At 40.7% G+C, this 24,797-nt stretch overlaps 1 protein-coding gene across 2 annotated transcripts in view; it reads right to left on the bottom strand.

Annotated features, from left to right (window-relative positions):
* Positions 1 to 24,797, bottom strand: part of PHLDB2 (pleckstrin homology like domain family B member 2) — a 491,624-nt gene that overhangs the window by 281,745 nt on the left and 185,082 nt on the right. For both annotated transcript variants that reach the window (XM_086934418.1, XM_086934419.1), the window contains exon 5: positions 19,395 to 19,532. In XM_086934418.1, coding sequence (XP_086790544.1) covers positions 19,395 to 19,532 — 138 coding nt within the window. The remainder of the gene's footprint in view (positions 1 to 19,394; positions 19,533 to 24,797) is intronic.

Below are 24,797 nucleotides of genomic sequence, written 5' to 3'. Positions count from 1 at the left end.
CTCCGAGGCCCAAGGCGCCAAAGCTGCAAGGGAGGGCCTCTCGCCCGGCCCGCTTCTCTGTACCTCCAGCACTCCTCTGCACTATTAGAGGCCCCGGTATGCGGCCAGCCAACAGCGCTCCCCCAGCTCCGCTGCTCCGCTGAGGTGTGCACCCTGCCCGCCACCCCGCCAGGCGCGGCAAGCTCAGGCGCGGCCCAGTGCGGCCCTGCACTACCTCCGCAGCCCCGGGCTCGCCTAGAGCCCCACCCCCACTCACCGCACGCAGCAGGGCCGCGCCCCAGGCCGCCAGACCAGCGCCTTCCTCCGGTGCCACGAGATTCTGCTCTGCTGCCTCCAGCTCTCGCCTCAGTCGCTCCGCTTGCCTTAGCAGTCCAGATACTGCCCAGCCGGTTCACAAGGAAGCCGCCAGCGACCGTGTGTAGAGCCGCTCTCCTCCAGCGCCGGTCCCGGTGCAGCGCTCCGCTGCCTCAAGTGCCGGTTCAGGGTCTCACAGGGCATCAAATATCGGCTCACACTACGCCGGAAAGCTGAAGAAGGTAATCTCAGTCGGGTTGGGCAGGTTTGGCAGCAGAATTCAAAGGATATTCACAGCTTATTTCACGGTCTCGGCAGAGCCTCACATACGTGCGGCCATCTTGCCCGGCGCCCTCTAGCGCCCCCAACCAATGAGTAATCTAGTGTTCTTTAAAGCAGTGAGTCATCAACTCCTTCCTAAATTGGAGCAGTTTTGGACCAGCTCCAGATGGATACAGGGGTGTTTTTTTTATAGATCTTGGGTTCAAAGAAAAGGCCAGCTGTCTTTTTCTTTTTTACCCTTTTTAGTTAGCAGTCTGATGGTGTTCTGGCTGTGGGTGTGCAAAGATCCACCAGAGATGAGGAGCCTGTCTGCAGGATAATCAGCGATGCTAGTTGTGATGACTTTCTAAATGATGCAGCTGGGTTTTTATGATTGTTCAGTCTGGCAATTGAAACCAGTGAAGATCCACCAGAATGGGAGCATTATGATCATATTTCTTCAGGTCCAGGTTGAGACGTGCTGTGACATGTAGGATACCCATAAGGGTGGCCAGTGTGGAGTCTGGGAGACCTTGGAGTAGGGCATTACCACCATCTAATGCAAGAATGCAAGTGTTTTTACAGCGTTTCTGAAGTCCGTTTCTAAAAGAAATGGTTTTACTTTGTTTACAAGCGAGAGCTAGCATGAGGCTGTCTTTGTTTTTTTGACAATGTGTTCCTTGATGGTGTGGTTGATTTCCAGGGTGAATTCAAATGACTTGTCATTTGGTGAATGTTGGTGTTCAAAGCCATCAAGGTTCAAGTCATTGAGCCAGGTTTGTACTGTATCTTGTTTACTGCTCTTGGCGAGTAAGAGAAATTCTATTGTGGTTGAGCTGAGCTGCAGGTAGGCATTGGACATTCAGTTCTGGATAATGTACAAGCAGTGCTTGAGGTGTTGGTAGGTCAAAACAGTGGAGACTTTCAAGTAGCACTTTGTATCCTGTATGACCAAACAAAGGGAGGCCTATTAAAGTTCCCTATACACGACTAAAGGCTGTTGAGTAAGCCAAAGATATACCAAAAAATATTGCTAATCTAAACATACTCAGATAAGATTAGTTTTTTAAAATAATGCGTTAAAAATCGTTTCAGTCTAGAATTTTGTGGGAGAAACAAACTGCTGAACGTACTTTCAACAGCAGAAGCTTCCCAACTAAATGGTATGGCAAACAAAAATCTATGGTTTGGAGGCAAATTTATTTACAAAGGTTTTTACAGTTTTTACATGAACTTTGCTACTTGAACCATGTGATCTTCACCCAATTTCATAAGACAAATGTATAATTCTACTCACCTCAACCTAAGTCTAATGTAGTTGCCTTGATTCACTAATTACTTTTCTGAACTTGACTTTAGACATACTGGATGCTGCCCTACAGTCACAATCTTATACTTTACCGACAGCAGTAAAGGAATCTGTTTGGAATGTGCCCAGGATTCCTAATGAGCATTAGAAGACAGAAAATACTGCACCTAAGGTAAGATGATGCACTAAACAAGAAGATAGAAAAATGAGTGCTAATTTAGAAAGGATTTTAAAAAAAATGTTTAGTAGGACTACTGCAGTACACCTTCACACACTTGTAAATGCAATTCACAAGGGTGCAGGCAGATATCGCCACCTATGAAAGTTTTGTCTCTTATGTGCAGTTCTCTTTCACTAGTGGGAAGTATTATGCAAAATGAGTTCTCCTCTTTAAGTATGTCTGAAAAAAGGGAATATACATTGTGAAGTAGGAAGAGGAAAGAGAAAATTAAGGAATGATACAGAAAGGGTGCCATACAAACACAAAGAAGCTACTGGTAAAGGCAAATGGTTGGACAGCTGATCTTTTGACTTTGTCAATGGGAATTTTGTTTGTGAGTCATTTTAATATGAAGGCAATCAATGAATGAAAACAAGCATTGTCTAAAATCCAAAATGAACTTATATTTTTATGTAAAAGCAAACACTGAACCATTATTCCCAGCACTAAAGGGGACTGCTGATTGTTCAGATGTGTACATTGTGCAAAAGCAGATGGGGATTATTTTTGTGCATTTAAATTTTTGCGCATCATTAACAACGTGCACAATGTAGTTTTAAATGTCATTTTACTAATGATTACATATATACACACTGGTATGGTGCTATTATTTTTAAACACATTTCCTATGACATATACAAATTTGTATTCCTGATCCTTGTTAACTAATCCTTCATTTGAGCCTGGCAGACATGTTTTCCAAAACAGATGTTATTTCTGAAGCACACAGTCAAGGAGAGTCATGTTTGTGTATTTCCACAGACATTGTTCTTGCTGCTGATCTCAAAGCTTCCTAGCTTCAACACAACATTGTATCGTATGTCAAAGTCCTTCCACTTGCTTACTGTACCCTATTCATTCATAGCAGCTTGATGTTGTTCATGTATCTACTTTGTTCTGCCATCTCCAGGTGACATGAGCATAGAGAGGGCAGATCAATATTCATGTAGTGGGATAGTTCTTAGGTGCTAAAGCAACGTGATGTTTAATAAAATTGTGTTCTGAATTGTTAACAATATGATATAGTAGCTCACACCATGATAAATCTACAATTTCAATTCTGTTCTATGAGAAAATTTCCTATAAAAATCCTCGATTTCGGTGGTGAGCCAAAAAATGTGCCTGAGCTACTGGGGATGCTACCCTTTTCTCTATTGAATTTGCTGCCCATTTAGGACTTAGAATACTTTTTATATGGCACATCTCTGCATTGCTGTATCTGCTGGAAGCCTTCCTGGCAATTATTCTGTACTGCAACTTTGAATTCTGTAATAAAACACTTAAAATGATCCACTGGTCCAGAACACAATTATATTGATTGGGCCCTTAACTTAAATAACTACATGTGTTGGGAGGTGCCTTGCCTCGAGGACAATCTGTCTCATGAAATTTAGGTTTAGCACATCTTTGTTAATGCCAGACAAAAACACACTTAAGGGAAGCTAATTGTAGTTTAGAAAAGCTCCATCCACTTCTACTCCAGTACTACTATAGCCCAAGCAGGATCAAGGATACTTCAAGCACCCTTGAATAAGTTTCAGACCACAAATTACCACACAGAGGTACTGCAAGAAAATCACACAGAAATCGGTAGAGCAAGGGACTAACATGACCAGTATAAAGGTCTACAACTAGAAAAGAAACAAAAGAAAAAACGTAAAATTACTATACACATTGCATACATTCAACTACATCATAATGTATAAATGTTTTTAAAAATCTACAAAAGAATTGTAGTAAAAAAAAACTAACAAATGGTCATATTACTTTCAACATTGCATACACCCTTTCACATCACATCGTACAAATGTTGAATATTTTTAAAAGAAAAGTACATATATGCGTAAATGCAAACGTAAGTCTATGTACACAGGGATCTAATTCCTGTACATTTACTTGAGTTTATCTATAAGTTTACAAAATGAGCAACTACATGAAAAATATTGTGCCTGATTTACCAAATTAAATTTCCAATCACGAAGCAGATTAAATGAAAACGATTAAGTAAAAAGCGAATTAGTCACTTCTTGACAGAAAAATATGACAATGTCAGTCTGTTTTAAATTAAACCGAGTCTTGCATACGGATTTTGTTACTTGATTTACTAGAGAATACAGATGGCAGATCCACCTGTACAAAATGGATAAGTGCTAGGGGATTCAGAGCAGCTGCCAATGTGAGTCTGAAAAAGTACTTTTTAAAGGAGAAACGAAAAGCTGCAGCTATGAGGTAATATTACAAAATATAGTGGATGCATGACATTGAATAACATTACCAATTTAGGAAAGAGGAAGGTATTTTTCAAACCCAGACCACAAGGAAGTAGGGTCCCGGAAATGGCAAAGCAAACATTTCATAAACAGGATTAACTGCTTAATTTGTGAAAGAATAAGGGCCAGGGCCCACATTTTTCTGAAGACGCCTGTGTCCGACCCTGGTTAATATCGGGTTTATAGAATACTAAGGCTGTCTGGTTTTGATTCCATCTCAGGCCTCTTTCATCCACCAGCACACACTCCCTGCCCCTTTATCTCACTCCTGCATGTTATTTTCCATCCTTGCTTTCTCTCTTTGTCACTGTTTTCATTTTCTGCCTTTCTTTCTCTTGAGTCAAAGCATGAGGATTAGCAATAAGTCCGTCTCCCCAATAAAAAGAACCTGTGAGTTCCACCAGCTACAACCGCCTTAGACTAAGACTGTAAGGATAGGTTTGAGAGTCCAGTATCAGAGTGAAAAACCAGAATGCTGCATGGTAAGCAGGGCCACTGCAAGGGGGCGTGTACAGAACTGGAATATGAGCATGCACCCACATTCTCGTGGTTTGAATAATAGCAGAAAAAGGATCCAATAATCCTTGGAAAAGTCTAAACTCACCTGATCCTCTTTTGACCTTGGGAGAGATCTGATGCCTGGCCTGTAAGTGAACAGAGATTTTGTCTTAAGGACCTCGCCCCTGAAGGTTCAGGGTGCCAGTGGCATAGCAAGGGCACCATGGGGCCAAACGCGAGCAAGGTTATTGCTATTGTTTGGTGGTAAAAGTTGTCACTAATAAGAGGGAAAAGGCCCACTCCGGGCCCTGGGCCCCGGTGCCACAGCACCTGCAGATCTTTCACAGCTCCACCGCTGCTGGATATTGCAGCCAGCTTTTCACTTCACTCTCCAGTGATTCAGAAGTCACTGGACACCACCGCTTAATGGGTTGCTCCTGATCTGAGGCTGGTACATCTGATCATCACAGATGTGTTGACCCATGATTTGCAACTTCAGACATCCAATAGATAATACCAAACAAAATGTATAATGTGCAGAACATAATGTGGAACATGTTACTTACCTGGACTCATCTGTTGTTAACTCTAAACATGTGTATACTCCTCCCACTTAGTGTTCAGCCTGTAAAATTGTGAGTTATTTTGTTCAATACATTTTGGAATCAGACATGGCCACTTTTTCGTCGCACCGAGGTCCACAGTGTATAAGAACGCAGACTCCACTGTTCACGTCTTTTGCCCTTGGGTCTAGATGCAAGGTCCAGTGATAAATACCCAGTGGTGATTTATTTATTTCTACTTCACCTGTGCAATTTCACACTAAGGAGATTTCAGGCCCCTCAGCAATTTTCATGGGTCTTGAGGGGAAGCATTCCTCCCTGACATCATCTCTAGAAAACCCCCAGGGATCACAGGGGCGCAAGCTGACATGACGTAACCAGCAGCATAACCTTCTGCTAGGGTCCTTCCAGATGTGCATATCACTCACTCCGTAGGTACTCCCCCACCCCCTTTCCGCTCTGTACTGCTGGCACCGTGATGGGAAAACCCAGTGGGAGTCACAGACACAATGGGTGAACAAGCTCACAACGTAAGCAAAACTCCCAACCAGTGAAAGTTCTAGGATTTCTGCTTAAATATTGAAGGATGTGTTTTGATTTTTTTTTTTTAAACATTTTTTAAAACCTGCCAATAATAGTAGTGCTCGAATAGGCTAGACTGCCTTTCACCGTGGAAGTGGTGCAGCCCACACATGTGAGTGCGTCAATGTGGCCCAAGGCTACTCTCATACGCCATGACTACCCATACATTCCAGAGCTATTGATTTACCTCATGGTTTCTCATAAAGAGCCAAGACGAGACTCATCACATTAACGTGTTGACGGAGGCCTATGTGGTACATTAACTCGGGGCAAAATTGTGTAGCCTGTGGTAATAGTAGTCTTGGAACCACCCATGCCTCCGCCTTGTGTATAAGACTGCAAGAACAACATACTGTGTACTATTTTCTGTGTCTTTTGTTTTGAAATGATCCATTAACATCCCCACCCATCACTTACTACACTTTCGTGTTATCATGTGGCATCATCTGTTGGCTAACATTTTTTATCATTTCAAATTGAAAGACGCAAAAATAAAAAGTATACAATTTCCAAAACTTTGTATAATACTCCTTTTTTAATTCAGCTAGCCCTTCTGCTTTGAACAGCACATCTAAACATATGCACCTTGTGATTACGGCACAGCATTTAAGGCTTGAGCGGGAATTCATTTATTTTAACAGCCCCCTCTTTTTCAAATGTTTGTCTATCGAGCGAGTCTGTTTTTAGCTGCTCTTCCATGTGCCACGGCTGCTCTCTCGTATCGTAGGATCCCACTTTGCTCTCATGGTCAGAGCTAAGCCTGCTGATCTCAGGTGCCATTGTTCTTTCAGGTTTTAGGGATGTGATTACACCAAACAGTCTTCAATGTAACAGTGTGCCATCATGTACTAGGTATGCTTTATGAGGCAGAGCTGCACAGGGCTGTGGTTCTCATAGGTGCCGGAGAGTTTAGGAACTGAATGCTATGACTGCTCTTATGCGCCAGTGCTATTTAGGCATGCCACAACAGATCATACGTAAGGAACAGACATATGTCCCAGGAATACTCATCTGTGCCAGGGATACTCATGTGCGCCAGGTATGCTTTCATCTTTCACGGCTTCTCAAATAATCCTGGATTGCCATCATGTGTCAAGGCTGCTCATATGTGCACGTTTGAGGCTTCTGTAATATATTAGTCAGCTTTCTGGTGTCAGGGCTGACACAGTGTAGTACTCATATTTGCCAAGGCTACCCTCATGTGCCATGACTACCCAAATGTGACAAGCTGCTCTTGTGTGCCATCTCTGCAGTGCTCAGTGTACCAAAGCTTCTTAGAAGTCGGTGCTTGGACTGTTCCTGTGAGCCAACACCGGCCATATGATTTATGACTATCATATGGGGAAGCTTGAAAAGCGGTTGCTGCCATCATTGTCACACACGCGCGGTGAGGGCAATGGCTGGAACCACATCTCCCAGCAGCCTCGCACCACCCTGACGCTGCACTCGCGCCCAGAGGCGCGATAAAAGACACACACACCCACCATCCGCAGCGTGGGACGCACGGGGGCGTGCCTGGGCTGTGCCCATCTGTGCCCGTCTGCGCCCGTCAGCGACTGAAAGAGGCTGGGCTGGACCACCCCTCTGTGAAATTGCAGTTGTTATATAATTGTTTGGTAAGATTGATTATACAGTTCATATCCTTGCGGTGTTTATCTGGTACTTAAAAAGCTTCCCTTTTTAGGTCTCGTCTAAGCCAGCGGATGTACTGTCTCTGGCGAGACATTTAGTATGCGGGCTTTTAAAAGTCCAACCACATGCTTTTGGATGGCGCAGAGCGTGCAGTTACGCGCACAATGACGAGCAGAGGCGCCATCTGGCTCTCCTCTCTCGTCATTGCGCGCGCACATCGCACACCACTCGAAAGCCTCCTTTCACTTTTCCCGTCGCTCGTGCGCACTTCCGATCATCCTGAGCAACACACACACGGGCACTTGTTCATATAGATGATTCCCGATTGTCCTACAATATGGATTGCTGTCTCAGGAAAAGACATCAGAGTGGTGTCCAGTCCATGTCTAATATTTGCAAAAAGACAAACTTGACTACAAAATTCACTTTTGGCATGATTATAAGATGAGGGCGGGTGGTTGGAACCCGCATATTTTTGCAGAGTGGTTCTCAGACACGTTAAGGTTCTTGCACGCTACGTTCTTTGAGCACTAAATAATCTCATTCATTTGAAAGCTAGAGGTGACGTACTTTATGAATTGAAATCCATTTATATAAGAAGACATAAATCAGCATTTTATTGCCTAATTTTATGCCGGTTGAATTATACTTGTTTTGTTCTAATTTTTTTGATAAAAGCACCGAAGGCCGTTGTAACTTTTGTTTCCAATGAGAAACATATTTTGTGAGAATAATTTGTGTGAAACAGTTTTGGAGCATTTATTCTCTTCTTTACGCATCCACTAATTGTTATTCTCTCCGAAATAGTTGGTTGTCATTTCTACTCCAGTACTGGCTTAGGCACTTTTCACCTTGCAGCTTTCTTTTTTTATCCTAGCACAGTGGAAAACCGCCAGCAATCAGTTGATATGCACTTTTCTGCCAACAGCATGCCACTGTGCACAATGCTATACTGCCCTCTCTTAACAGGACGTACGAAAAGCAGTCTATGCCTTTTATTTTAGCCACAAGACATTAATAAAAATAAAAGCTACAAATCACTTCTATGTTATTCTGGAAATGTATACTTTATTTGTCAGGATTAGATATTTGTTTGCAAAAAGGGGAAGGAACAGATTAATTGACGCTTTGATGTTGATAGAGTTTTGAATTCTAGTACAAATGTTATTATTTTCAACCAACTTCGACATTACTTTGATGAAAGATTTCATGTCTGCTAGGATATTTTTCCGAGCCCAAATGAGCCGTTGAATTCCTGTTGCTTGCGCACAGAAGAAAGTGAGGCACAGCAGTTTGACCTTGTGAGTTCATTGTTTGGTGAAACAGAGCTTTCGAACCAAGTATGTGGCCACTCCTCTTCGCAAAGGAATTTAAAAAAAGAATGCATGTCTTTCAGAGTAAACATTTTGTCCAGTGTTTTTCGACTTAATTTTTCGGCTGAAAGCGTGACTAAGGGCTTTAGGCTGAGATCTGCTCACAAAATGTGACTGTCAAGTTTCTCACACACAGTACAGTACGAGAATTCGAGCCAGCTAGCAGTACAGCAGACAAGTCGCCATTTTTACAGTATTTAATTAAATCAAGGAAAGGTGATACATAGTGATTGGAAGTGGCTGAGCCTAAGATCACACAGAGTGCAGTTTTAAAAGTCATCCTTTAACCCCTTCGATGCGGGTGACAAAGCCAGCTCGTCATGGGCGTTACCTGCGTTGCGCGCATGACGAGCTGGCTTTGTTACGTAACGCGGGATTTTTTGAAATTCCAGCGCGCAGCGGGAAAACCCGCTAGCGCGCATGCGGTTAACATTGAATAAGCGGTAACCACGTCTCCAAAAATAATTATGTTGCACTCATCCCAGCTTAGTGTTAGAGGTGAAAAGGCGGTTGTTTAGTTGTGGTGAGAGAAATATGGAGCTGGCCTGGAAATGTGTTCTTTGTCAGGGTTTCTTGATATGCTACAGTATGTCTCCAGAGGCCGTGGTGATAAGTCTAACAAGTGCATTAACCACAGACAGACAAACCCTTTGAAGGCTGCTTTAGCCGCAGCTCAGCAGACCCTCCTTCAAGTCTCAATTAAAACCTTAGACGTCTTTCACCGGGTTTTAACTTCAAGAAAGATTCTAATTTTACTTAGCTTAAAGCAGAACTCTTTGTGAAGATGTACTGGCCAGGCTGAGCCGATCGTGTTGCTTGTTGACCAGAGTCTGGAGGGACGCCAGTGGTTTAAAATGTGTATGGTAAGCTTGACTGTATCTGTAACTTCGCAACACGCTATTAGATACCATGAAGATTGAATGCAACATATGTGAATCTGCATTAAAAACATAGAACTACCAAACCCATCTTATCTGTCCATTTCGCAGTATGGATGCTTAGCTTCATAGGGTGGTGCTCACAGCCCTTGTGATTGTTTTTTACCTAAGCAACTACTGTGAAGTGCATATCGCTACAATCCTGGCTTAATCCCACTTCACATTGCTTTCAAAACACACTACATTAAGATGATATGACGGAACAGGGCCTAACATGTTCCTTACACAGTGTAATAACAGCCCTTAAGGTAATAGATTAAGGTATAGACTGGATTACCTGCTCATACATTGAAATATTTGTACATTTTATATAGCTGCAATCATGAGGCCAATTAAACGAATGGCAGTTTACAGGATCAATATTAACTCCTTGCATTTCCCCTTTGAAGCATTCCATTCCTCTGGAATTCCACTGGGTACATGCCATTAGCCACCATTCCTCTGGCAGCATTCCATTCAACCAGAGTGCTTCTAGTGTGCATTCTATTTCTTTGTTGTTTGACTCCTCAGGGCCATTAAAGAAGGGGTCCATTATGTGCAAATCCATTAGGCCCGGACCAGAAGAGGCAGCCCATCCAGAACTGGTACCCCATCAAAAGAACATAAGCAAGAACAGACATACTACAGCTTAATTTGGCATTTTATGCGAGGAGTTGCATAAGCACACAGCCAATAGGTCTTGCCTTTGGGAACTTATAAGTGTTAAGCCACGCCACGGTTGGTGTTGATGCACCAAGGATATTGTGCTGCATAACTAAATACTTTTAAGGTCCCAAAGGCGAGACCTATTGGCTATGCCGATGCTTGTTCACTTTTGTTGTTGATTTATTCTTTGTCTATATAGTCAAGGATCATGAGTAGGCGCAAAGGCGCTGTAGGCACTTTAGATGCCTTTTTAACTAGAGCAGAATCCCTGTTGACACATGAAATCCAAATGACAGAATGGCGGTTGTCACTTGATCCTACGCAATGTCCAATGCACCAAGACAAACCACATGGAGCTGAACAAATTTGCGTAACAGTTTTCATTTGCCCTAGAATAATAGTCCAAAGTGGACCAACGACACCTGTTCTTATAAACACATCCCCTATATCCTCTAACTTAGTATAAGATGATCATAATTGTTTGGGTATAGGAACTATATCTCGAGCCCCAAAAACAAGAGAAGAGTCTTAAGGGAAAGTCCCTCGAACAAAGCAGAAGCGTGCTATGGGTCTCTTAAAAACTAAAACCAAGAATGCAGGGGGTCCAAGGCCTAAGTCTCATATAATTCCCCACATAGAGGAACAACTTGTAATGCTGATAAAAACTACTAGTACACAGACAGAAGCGGATCCTGACCTTATTCCCACAGTATTGAAAGAAAGTTCTGGGGATCATGATCGCATACTTACCCTGTTATTAGAATCAGCATTCGGGTCTATATTAGCACAGATACATGAATTAATAGACAAACAATTTGGTTTACTGGACAAAAAGATTGACCAGTTACATACTGTTGTAGGAAATCTGAGAAGTAGAATAGATAGCATTTACCGAAACATCATAGAAGGGGAGGGTGATCCAAGGCATTTAAAGGTCTCTCAGATTCTAAGCTCAAGTTGGAATGAGCAGACAAATGATATTCCTGTGGCAAAACCGACGATTCAAAGGGATAATAGAGAAAGAAGTACACGGGAAAAAGCGCAGAATATGAACGATAAACCAAGGGGAAGACATGTCATGGATCCTAAACATGGAGTCTCATACTTACCCATAAAAAGATTAGGTTCTGATGCAACAAATGATTCACAAGGTATAAGTTTGAATCCAAGTACTAACGTTGAAAGATTACTACCTGCCTCATATCCCTACGTATTAATTCTAGCAGGGGTCCTGGCCCTAAAAAAGGAACAGTGCGAATCCTGGTCTAACCTGTGAAACAAGACCGTTGACTGGTTGACAAAGATAACATTTTAGCCCAAGAAATATGAATGATATTTTGATGGTCCGCAGAGTAGGGTGGGTTGGTGATTCCTCTAACAAGATAGATGGCGATTGTATAATAGTACATTTTCACAGTCCTCGGATGGTCCAGACTTTATTAAATATGCAAGAGGAGACTTTTTCTCAAAATACTTGTATTTGTGCTCCCCTTTGGGGTATTTTTACAAACCATACCCCGGGACACTTGTTCATGATGGAGATTCAATATTATCCCCAAATAGGTTCCACGCACTACCTCCTTTGGATGCCTTGGATTGACAACCAACCCCCGTAGTTGATGAAACATACTTTCCTGCTACCATTGAGATAAACTGTAGTGTGGAACAGATGTGTCCTCTAACTATACAGCACCTAGAGGAGATACAGGGTGAGTCAACCACTTGCAAGGCATCCGAGTTGGATGTACAATTTGGGGCGGAGGAGCAGCAAGGGTTATTACCCAGGTCCTCCATTGCTTCTTCTGATCCAGTGAATAACTTACATAGGCTAAACATAATAAATACAGGAGTAAACAAGCAGAAAGAAGTTTGACTTACTACCTGGAATATAGCGTGCCTCAACAGGAACCTTAGGGATACAGACTGGTTGGAATACATAGAACAAAGTGATATTTCCCTCTTACAAGAGACTTGGGCATTATAAACCCCCCATAAGGTTGGGTTTAAGACCTTCAGTGTAAATGGTATACCATCAGTGAGAGATAGGCCATCAGGGGGTCTTATCATATGGATAAGATTTACCCTTAAAATTGAGTCCACCGTGCTGTATATACCCTCTCAGGATTTGGTTAGTGTAAAAATTAAAACACAGAATAAAAAAGTAATATATCTAATTAACATTTATAATAGGCCAAGTCCAGTTATGAAAGTATCTTTAATAATAGAACAGCTTGACTCATTTTTTAATTTAATAGAGCCTGGTGCAATGGTAATTGTAGGGGGTGATGATTTTAATTGTAAATTCGAACCAGTTGCGGGTTTTGATAATCTCTTTGAAGAGGAAGATACAGCAAATAATATTCCTGCTCTAGAAAGTAGTCCAATAGTGACCTCACCACAGCTGGTGCACAAATTATGAAATTAATAACCGGGCAAGGCCTTAGAGCATGTAATGGCCGTTTACCTTCGGATAGACCAAATTCTTCTACATTTTGCAGAGACAATTGCAAGAGTAGTATAGACATTATATATTGGTATCCATTGAGTTTTGGCCAAATGTATCTGACCTGACAATAGACAACAGAACCGATAGTGATCACCGTCCCTTACATTTGAAATTAATATCTGAACGCTTTTTTGGTACTACTGTGGGTAATGAAGATAATAACACCTCCACTGATGATAATCTGGTTAGTAACAATCGCCAAGCCTTAAAATGGCCGCATTTATTAGGGAACGTTAAATCCATGACGCAGATCTACAATATTTGCAAAAATATTGTCTCGCTCCATTTAAATTCACCAGGAGTAGAGTTTTCAATATTGGATGTACATCATGCTTTGTTGGATGCTTTAGTACCGGTTGTGAGTAGTATACTAAGGGAATGGAGTGGAAGTGGTACAAAAACAAAAGTTAACCCATGGTACAACAGAGAGTGTCGTGAAGTAAAGGCTGACCTCATATTGTCAATAAAAGGGAACAATATAATGGCTACAAGGGAGAAAAGAACCAAATATACGCAAACCCTTGCCCATGCAAAAAAAACCTGGGATGACAATATTTGGAGAGATTTAATGTATGCAGCCAAGTCCAAAGATCAAGTAGGTTTTTGGCGCTTAATAGCAAAGGGCAATAAGACAGGTAGGGATTACAAGGATCTCTTCCTTGATGCTAAAACTTGGGAGGACCATTTCTCCTGCCTTTATGCGGCAGTTAAAATGGAAGAGACACTCTCAAATGTACCACCTGTATTTAATCCTAATATTAATCATCTTCATTTTAGTTTGGAAGAAACACTGCTAGCAGTAAGAGCAGTTAAGCCAGGGAAATCTCTTGGCCCCGATAAAATCCCGGGAGATCTGCTGAGGTATGACTGTAGGCTTTGGGGCCCATATATAAATTGTTTATGCATTGCAATAGCTGCGGGTTTGCCAATACCTGAATCATGGATAGGGGCGGAAATTGCTACAATTTTTTTAAAAAGGCAATCGTTGTGACCCTGCAAATTACCGACCAATTAGTTTAATAGACATCTTACAAAAAAAATTGCTAGGCATATTTTAATGCGATTAAACGATTGGCTTGATGAGAATAGTGTGCTCTCAAAATTCCAGGCGGGATTTAGAATAAAAACAAGCACAATCGATCAGGTTTTTAGATTTTTATGTTTATGCTGGAAATATATAAGTATAAAAAAGGGCCATCTGTACTTTGATTTCGTAGACCTCATACCACGGAACCTACTTTGTGATTCACTGAAATATCAAGGCATGCCTGATGAATTAGTTTCACAAGAGAAGGGCATGAAGTTCCTCTGGTAGTGTGAGATGAATGCAAATAGTGGTGTGATCCCGAAGGATCCACAGGGTGTGAAATAAGGAGAAGGAGTTCTCCTTGTTGGAACTAGGGCTCTCACACACCCAGCAAGCTAGGTGTCATGCTTCATCATTTGAGCCTGCCCTTCGTCAGGTCAGCGCTGCAATACCTGACGGGCACCCGGAACCGGGGCTCTTTGTCGGGAATCTTTTGTTCCTGCCGGTGGATGCAGTGGGGGTGAGAGGCCAAGTGTATGTAGTAGAAGGAGAGGTAGTGAAAATTAAAATAGGTCAGTTAGTCCTCACTGAACTTTTATGATGAAGGTAAACTGCCTAGTTAAAATAATAACAAAGAGAGGACCCTAACCTAGTCGTTAGGTGTCTAATGGTAGGGGTTCTACTCTCTGGTGATCAACATGTTTTGTGTTGTCGTCATCGTTAAAGATCAGGACACTTCATCAGGATCAGAGTAAAGCTATCTACACTAGGAAGTATGTGTGTGACTACATACCCTTACTTGTCTTGATAGACCTATGGGTGGAGAAAAACAAGGTGTAAAAACATAGGTTAAGACACACATGGGCAAAATTACGTCTGGTTATGGGTGAACATTATTCTCCATTCAGACTGAAAACATGAGGGTCATGTCCAAGCATTCAATTATACGTCATTATAGTTGGTGGGGTACAACATATACATATTAGTTAGGTTATCCACTCTTAAGACATCACTCTATTAAAGGTAAGCACACTGCTGGGTGTGGTGCTGCTAAAAGATGTTTTATCCAGAAAATATTACGCAATGAAAAGTAGAGACAATTTGTCTTGTCCCTCCCTGTGTGTAAAATGCCTGATGAATTACTCATGCAAATAATAAGATTGCATGAGGACAACCTAACCAAAGTAAGATGGGGTCCGAGGGGTGAACTAACTAAGGCTATCCCGGTAAAAAGGGGTGTACACCAGGGGTGTATACTGGCGCCTACCCTATTTTCATTATACGTTAATGATATCCCAAGTTATTTGCTTGGATATACACATGACTCGACCAAGCTGGGGGGGGATCCGGTGCAAGCACTTTTATTTGCAGATGACACTATATTAATATCACAAACCCCTAAAGGTGTGCAATGCTTATTGGATTCTTTTAACATTTATTGTTAAAAAAAGGGCCTTGAAATAAATTCCAGCAAAATAAAGTATATGGCAATAAATCCACATAAGTCTTTTAAAAAGAATTTAGCAGTCAATAACCAAACACTAGGGTATGTGCATTATTTTAAATATTTAGGTATAACCTTGGACACAAAATTGTCTTGGAAGCAACAGTTAGAAAAAACAAGATTATCCAACTTCAAAACTCATTACCAATAATAAAGAAGAATGGGAGTAGTACCTCGAAGGCGGTGACTCCCGCCCTAGAGGTTTTTAAATATAAAGTACAATCAGCATCTCTTTATTGCGCTGAAATATGGAGGCCCCATTGTAAAAAGAATTTTGAACTAGGAGAAAATAAATTCTTTAGAAGAGTGTTAAGCTTACCAGTGGTAACACCACTAATTCCCATTTTCATGGATTTAAATGTCAAACAAACAGATCACCATGCACTACTAAGACCTTTATTATTTTGGGTACGGCTCTGGTCAACTCCTGAATTGACTTATTACAAGGACGGTCTACAGGAGATCTTAGAGATTGACAAGTGCAGAAGTATCCTGTGGCTCAAACATGTTTCTTCTTGGTTTGAGAATTTGGGCCCGAGTTATTTTTGGGAACATCCGACACAGTTGACTGTGTTTAGTAAAAAAATTGTTAAAATCCACTTTTTGGGTTTATATTCAAAATAATGTGTTATATAGTACAGATAATGGCACATCAACAGCCAAGTTTCTTCTTTTTAAAGAGGTAACAAGCTTTGAATCCTTCTTGGATGAGATACGTCCACAACTTGCTAAATCCTTATATAAGAAGTTTAGATATGGTGTGTTACAAATTAATATGAACACATCAAAATGGGCTACAAACTGTGGTATAAATAGCAATGAATTTTGTGAACTATGTCAAAATGTGTCCAAGGACAATGATCTACATATATTATTCTTCTGCCCGGCATAGGCAAACCCAGGAATACATGGATTAAATCCATTTGCCGTAATATGAATATTAGATCTTGCCTAGAAGCAGGATGAATATTGAAAATAGACGCATCTCAAAAAACTGTCTTTAGTGTCAGTAGAATTTTATTTAATGTGAGTCTTATAAGGGCTAAAGTTGGATTAAGACTGTAAAGATAATGTTGTAAGAACTGGTGTTCTTATATCTATGGCTTTTATAAATCACGCATATGCACTTTATGGCTAAAGATGCAAAAAGCAAATTGTGACTTTATTATTGTACTGAAAAGTATCTGGTTTGGAATGATTACGTGGAAATAGTATTGGCATTTTTAAATAATGGTGTATATGCCCATACTAGAATAATAGATATGACCTATGCACACAGTATAAATGATTTTTAAACTTTATGTCTAGCTTTTTAATATATTTAAATATTTTAATAGTATTTCTGTGGTATGGTAATTGTATTATCCTTTTAGACTATGAGTCCCTACCTTGATGAGGTGTTATTAATTGTAGGTGAAATTGTTGCATTTGTATTTATACAATTGGTATGTGTATATTTATGATGTATCTTTTATGGTTTCACTTTGAACCGAAATAAAGAACTTTGAATTGAATTGACTATCATATGTCCTACTATTCCCAACTGTGGTTGGCCTTTCCTTATGTAGTAAGGCTGCTCAATTGCACCAGAACAACCTTATAAGTAAGGGATGCCTGCTCTCACGTGCTCTGGTTGCTGTTCTCAAATGTGTCTGGACAGTATCATGTGTCAGGCATCACCTATTTTATTTAGGTTGTTTCATGTGAAGAGCCTGCAGTGTTGAAATGTGCCAGGACTTCCCTCATATGCCAGGCTTGCTCATACTTACTTGAGCTGCTGCTCTAGTTCCCGTTTCATGCAAAAAGACGAGCCCTCATGCAAAATATGATGCACCTCCTATTGAGGGTGATGGTGGGTTGTAAAATTATAAAAATAACAGCCATATTAAAAAACACACACAATTAAAGATTTTTATTTTCTCGTCTATGTAAACAAATAGTGCAGAAACAAAGCATATTTCAAGTGCTAAGAAAATGTTAACAGAAATGGGAACGCTATCTTGAAGAGAAGACAAAGGTGAGAAGCTCATGAAGTTATGCGTTGATTTAAAATTCTAATTTGTCCTGTTTTGTGTTCTTTGAATGTTTTGGTACCTCTCTTAAACTGTTCATTATTTTAACTGTTTATGTTCATTTAAGGTCATACGTGCTTTATATTTTTCGTAATTCTTTTTGTTCTTGATACCCTTCTCATCTTAATTTTTGATTATTTTCTAGTAGACACCAGACGGATGTGGGTAAATATCGAAGTTTGATGGCAGAATATTTGAATTCACAATTGTGCACTTAAACATTTTTGTACTCCTGTTGAAGGAGTTGGATACTTATGAGTTCATCTTAGGATAACACTGAAGAAACACAAATATATCTTGAATAAATTGTGCAAATTAAATGCAATGAATGTATTTACTTAGTGGCCCTATTGTACTTTGGAAGTTGATCAAACTATCTAAACTATCTTTCATATGATTAATTAATTGTCTGGTCCAGGGTTTATAATGAGATACACAGACATAAAAATAATATTCACATATCGTTTTGAAGAGTGTGGTAATTCCATTTTTTTTTAAAAATCAAAGTATATTGTCATTATGTTGAAGGAGAACATTGAGCATGCACAAAGCAGTGACTTTTTTCCTTGCCCTAGAATGTTACACTTTCAGTACAGACACTGGCCAAGGGTAAGCCAGGCGAGATGCCGAGGAGTCTTTCACACCCACCCTTGTGGGCCGCTGTTATCCCTAAACGTGTTCTCAAATCATGCAATGGGATTCTGTTTTTTCAGTCTGGCTTTTTGAGGAGATAACTGAACAAGTTGCATTTAAAGATAGGGTCATAAATTGTCAGTGGTATGGTTATCCACCTTTAAAGGAAGACTCTCAAATGCCATCTCTTGGACACAGTTGAGGGGATGCGCAGAGGGATGTTGCTAAAGGGTTTAGGAGTCAGTTTGATAGAATCTGATCCTTATCGCCAAAAAAGGATTTCATTAGATCAAAATATGGCATATCCATCTATATATATAAAAACGAAAGTATGTCAGTTTGTCCTTTATGCATTACTACACCATTCATCCGATCGACATGAAACTTTGGGAAGTTGATGAGTACACTCCCGCGAAGGTTTCTGGCAAAAAAAAAATATATTGTTAAATATCGGCCCTCGGCCACCCAGGGCCCTCATAATCTTTCCAATACTGAACGTTTACAGTTTCCGGTGCGACTCGCTTTTGCAATGACCATCAACAAAGCACAAGGACAGTCGCTGCAAGTGTGTGGACTAGATTTGGAGAATCCGTGCTTCTCACATGGACAACTGTATGTGGCCAGCTCACGCGTCGGAAAACCTTCTGATTTATTCGTGTACGCACCAGACAGAAAAACAAAAAATATTGTGTATCCACAAGCACTCGAATAAATAAACAGAATTAAAACAACACTTTAAAATGTTTTCCATATTAAAATGAATAAGTTTCAATAAAAATGACACAATGTAAATTGAATGTTATCATAACAAGTTTCCTTAAATTTCCTTTCTTCTGAGATCGCATCAACGCGCGACGGGTAAGCTAGATCCAAATAAAAATGTCATAATAGTGTTTTGGCAGCAGCAAAATAAATACATAGTTCAAAACAGAGAGAAAGAGAGTCTGTGTGCATGTGTGTGACAAAGAGAAACTAATAGAGAATGTTTGTCCATGCACATGTGTTAACATATACCTCAGAAATATAGAACATGTGAGCAACTATTAAACTATATTTTCATTTTGTACCTTCGCCTTTTCACAAATTGCAATTCTGTCCAGCTCTGTGATCTTCTTATTAAGCTGATGCAACACCTCCTTTTCTTGCTGTAATTGAGCTGCTTCGGATTCCTGTTCCCCTTCCAGAAGGGCACACTCTATATTCATCTAGGACAATTTAAAAAGTCTGATCATTTCCATGGCCCAGTCCTTTGTGTAATATTTTAAGACACCCACAACACATTTTAAACTCTTTATAGTTTTATAATTTGATTCAGCAAATCTCATAACCGTTGTGTGATACATTTTACAATTCATGAGACTGACATAGACTGGGAAAGTCACTGCCCTGTACTGTGCGAAGAAAAAATAATATATCACGATCTTTAAACATGTAAGTAAGCACTGGAAGCTTTAGGAGCTCTTTAAGTTGCTCGGATTCACGAGTGAATAGTTCTCAGGTCCAGGTTTTTACTTTGCATTATATGACTTGTTGCAATTTTGAAATGAAAAATGCTTGATTACAAATTCCAGAATGCAAAGCAAAAAACCTGGACTGGGCAAGATTTATTTATGAATGGACCTGGACAACTTGGGAGCTTGAGCTTTGTCCAAAATGCAACTGTAGTGCTTGGTGTGATACTTAGCAGGAAAACCTGTGTATGTACAATACTTTTTCTTCATGTGCTGAAAATGTCGAAGGACATTTATAGTTATATACAACTAATCAAAAATGCTGCCACAAGATTCTTTCTTTACCTCCTCCCATTATACTACAAGGCTGAAGTCCTGCAATCAAACCACTGACTCTAGTATACTCCTGGCCAGCACTAATGCTAATACGATAACACTCAGTGGTCAGGCAGACAGATGTAGTGCAAACAGGCTGAACCCTATTGTTCATGTCTGTCAACCCGACCTGTACCAGTCCACAGCAATAAACCACCCATCATCAATTGAAACAGGCATGGAACAGCTGAAGAGATCTGCCACATGTTGCTCACCAATGGAAGACTATAATTTAGTCCACAACTGCAGGTCCCAACTAGATAAATACTACGACCACTCCATAACACCTCCTAATGCCAATCAGATATGGGATGATAATAACAAAGTCCGTCCCAGCAGATCTCCCCACTATTGTTTTTCCTCGAACTTGTGACTGCCCAGGACAATAAACTCAAAACAAAATATCTATGAATGGAAAACCAGGTGCATTGCCAAGTCAAGTAGCCTATGACCATGAGGAAAATACCACAAAGGGACCTGCAGAACTACTCAAAACTGCAAGCTTACTAAAAACTATAAACTTCACATCTGTCTTTCACTCTACCTCATCCAACACACTGCCAAGCTCTACACCCTATCATGTGACAACCACACCTGGGTTGTCATCTCACACAACATGGAAACAGTTCCCACATCTAAACAAAGACAACAGCCTCCCAATCACACACCCTACAATGTGTAGCATGTTGCCCATATAGGTAAGCACTCCAGCACCCCATGTAGAGGTAGTAAGTGCCATATTAATGCTGCAATGCAATACTATACAATGCAAACACTTTATTTACCATTGGTGTTCAAGGGCCACAATACTGGAACTTTCCAATTTTATACCAAATAAAAAGTATCACCCCTTAAAGTGAGCCATATATAGATTGTAGGCATGGTCATGTGGGTACATTTGTTGTTTTAATTGAATTTCTAAGGATTGTTTTTAATGTAAAGTAAGATATTAGTGCAATTCCTAACTATGACATAACTTTAACCTTTGGTTTTTTTCAGTTAATTTCTAAGGCTTTTTTTAACTTAAAATAAGATGTCCGGGGGCATAACCAACCAGGATGGCTGACAGGACGTGCCTTTAGGGAGCTCTGTCTCACTATTGGATTGTTGATTACACACAAAGATGTTATTAGTGCTCTTATGATAGTCCCATGGTTAAGGCCCCTGACCCCGATGGTGTCCCAAATAACCTTTTCAGACTAATGTCTTGTGTGCTGTTGCTTTCATGGCCCCCCCCTAGGTCATGGCCTCATGCCACAATAGTGTCGATTTTTAAAAAAGGTTGACAAAGTGCTACTGCATTTTTCCTTAATCTATTTCACAGCCAAACTAATGGGAAGGATTATTATATCGTTTGGAATCCTGGGCCAAGGCCAATAATGTCATTTTGAACCTTCAATATGATTTTAGACCAGGTGTGGGGACATTAGAGCAGGACTTACATTTTTATCCTGTTACCAAAATATACTCAGCTGCAAAGTGTAGTTCTGCATATGCCACTTTTATGGACCTTAGCTTGGATTTTGACCATGTGAATCGAAGCAAACTGTGGTACATCTTGATTAATTTGGGGGTGGAAAGCAACATCTTCCACTTTCTAAGGCACTTGTATAGTAACGTTACTGCGAGTGTCAGGTATGTAACTAATGGGGAGACAACTAAACTCTTCCAGATTGTTAGAGGAGTCTGATAGGGTTTTGTTCTGGCCCCCTTTCTGCTTCTGTTATATATTAATGGCTTGGAAAAATATCTCCTAAACTACCCTGTAGATGTTCCATATGTTGGCCCTCACCCCTTTCCTCGACTCTAGTAGGCAGACAATGTCGTCCTTATGGCCCAGACCCCGTTCGGTCTCCATAAGCTGTTGGATAGGTTCAATGACAAATCTTGATCTTAAAATAAACCAGTCTCAGACAAACACAATGGTGTTCGTGCCAAAGAAATTAAAGAGCAAGTCATTTTTTGTAAGCTGTTACAAGATTTGACTTTTCTACCTTCCCCTATTTGGGTGTTCTTTTTCACAATTCAGGTGGCTGGTCTACATTAGGCCAAAATAGGGCAGCTATGCTTGGGAGAAGAATAGAGGCACTTTTGAAATTTGCACTTAAATTAGGCCACATACCCATAAGAGAGTGTGTTGCGGTTTATAGAACCAGATGTCTCTCGATCACCACATATGGTGCCAGGCTGGGGGTACTGCAAGAATATGATATGATGCAGAAAGTGGAGAATAGATTCTTGAGACATTTTTTGTCTGTCTCTCAATGTACCTACACCTACTTGTTCTATGATGAATTGGGTCTGGGTTACATAAACCCCATCAGACTCCAACCTGCCCAATTGTGGTTGTCAGTCTGGTCTAACCCCTCAAACAACTTTATGCACCAAGTAGTAGAAAACTGTCTATGCTTGGGCTTGGTAAATAAAATTCTCTGGCTGACGTATATCATGGAATTACTTTGCACCCTTGGTATCCCTGAACTTTTTGATAATCCCAAGTTTGCCTATCTCTTTCAAGCATGTCCTATATGAGAGATTCTTTGATTGAGGCCGCTCATTGAGAATGCACAAGGAATTCAGGAAGGCCTCCGTAAGCAATTACTAGTCTTTGCACACTACCAATCCATTGGCTGACTTATATTTGGTTTGGGTCCCAAATAGTTTCCATAAGCACTTGTTAACATGTCAGAGATTCTACACTTTGCACTTTATGGTTGCCTTTCAGTCACTGACTTCACATCATGTGATTTCACCGTTATATCTCTGTGATAACCATTTTACTCAAACACATTGCACTTCTTGTTTTTTTTGTAAGTATTATGTTACCGCTAGATCTCATTTCTTGCTGCCTCTTCTGAAAGATGTGCATCTTAGGCCCTGGAAAGTAGCCATATTTTATATTCAGTTGTTACTCTCTTTGTAAATTTTTTGGTCTGTGGTGAAATTTCTGCTGTGTGTCATCAAATTGCAGAAATTGTAGAACTGACCATCACATTTTTTATTGGTAATTAATTGAATATATGTATTTTAGGATTGCAAATGAACTTATTGTTATTACTTGCACTTTCATGGTTCATACAATCCAACCGAATAAAGTAAGACTTGACTGGATGTGACTGTGCTGGATACCCTGACTAGGTAAGCCTACCTTTCCAGGGTGACATGTGTGGGTGACAGAGGTTTGTGGGACCAATCCTGCATGGTTAGCTCCATTGGGTGGGGGACCTAAATCCTCCCCTGGGGCTCACTTGCTACTCTAGCACTTTTGACTTTTATTGGGGAGGGGGACTGTGGGGTGTGGAGTGATTCCTACCTCCCCTTAAAGACTTGGACACCATCTGGACTCGGGTAAAGCCCTGAGCTGCCCTATGACCCCCTCTGTGGATGTTTCCCCCTGGAAACTACTATGGTTGCTCTTCTGTAGCCCAACTTTCTGTCCCTCTATGCCTATTGTACAAGGGTAATCTCTCTTTGGGAGTGATTGATCACCTGAGCTTCAGGGCACCTACGACGCTCCCTCTGCTCTGTAAAGGTTGCTGCCTACATGTGCGGACGTAAGGAGGCATCTACATGCTGGACCAAAGATGAGATTTCAGAGCTTACTCTTTTGATTGTCTCAACTGCATTGTCATGGAGTTGACCCTTGCATTTACACTGTGTTAAGTTAGCATGAGCTTATTAGAAGTTTAAACGCCATTTTTCCTTTCTGCTGCCTTTGCACACGGCACACATTATTACAAATGTTTAGAGTCTAGAGGACTGTTTTGCTTCACACGAGAATAATATCTTTTTCTATACTAGCAGCTTGGCTTGGTAAGCTTTGTCTGAACAGTGAGTGCCGAGGCCTTCAAAGTTATTTCAACACAGTGGTTGTTGTTCGGTCTGATCAGTGCACGTTCTAGACATAACATATATGGAGCTGTGGCCACCTCTGATTTTGGGGTGTTTAATAATGCACTGCGCAGGCATGCTCACACACACTTTGGACAACATTTGCATGCAGAGAGCTGGTGTAGAAAATGATGTGATCCATTTCTACTAGGACCAGAGGTATGGGGCCGCCCTTGTAACCCCAAGAGACCTTCTGTAGATATAAAATAACCTAATAGTAAAGGAGTGTGAAATCTAGGTGTAATCTAGTCTATTTCCATTTAGTATTTTTAACATGATTTCTCATTTTGTATTTTATGGAATAGTAACTATCCTGATAATCTTGTTGCTTTAATATGTCTGTTTGTATTAGCTAAGATACTGCGCCTGAGAAAACGGCATTAGAAATAAATATTTCAACTTGCACGTGTCTTCATTTACTCCCCGTTTTGGACTAGCATGAGTGTATAACGAAAGAGTGTTCATGTGTTCCACATTGCCTGAGGTATTCTAAGTTCCATGTTCTGGGTTGTCTAAACATTTGGGGTATGGAAGAACCAATGAGACACTGATTGCTAGTCTGGTAGGGGATTTTGGCTACTAAGGTGAGTTTTGGCACACCCTAATTCACTGAGGTTCCAAGTCTCTATGCACAGTTCTGTGTATGAGCAGAATCCCTGCTACATCATCATGGGGAACAATAGACCCTAGAGGCAGCAGCAGGATAACACCATTACTCAATAGATCACCCCTCGCCAGGTCACTCAGAGAATC

Source organism: Lissotriton vulgaris, chromosome 8 (genome assembly GCF_964263255.1).
Source record: "Lissotriton vulgaris chromosome 8, aLisVul1.2, whole genome shotgun sequence".
Lineage (NCBI taxonomy): Eukaryota > Metazoa > Chordata > Amphibia > Caudata > Salamandridae > Lissotriton > Lissotriton vulgaris.
The sequence above is the reverse complement of the archived record's forward strand: the minus strand, read 5'-3'. Positions and strand labels throughout refer to the sequence as shown.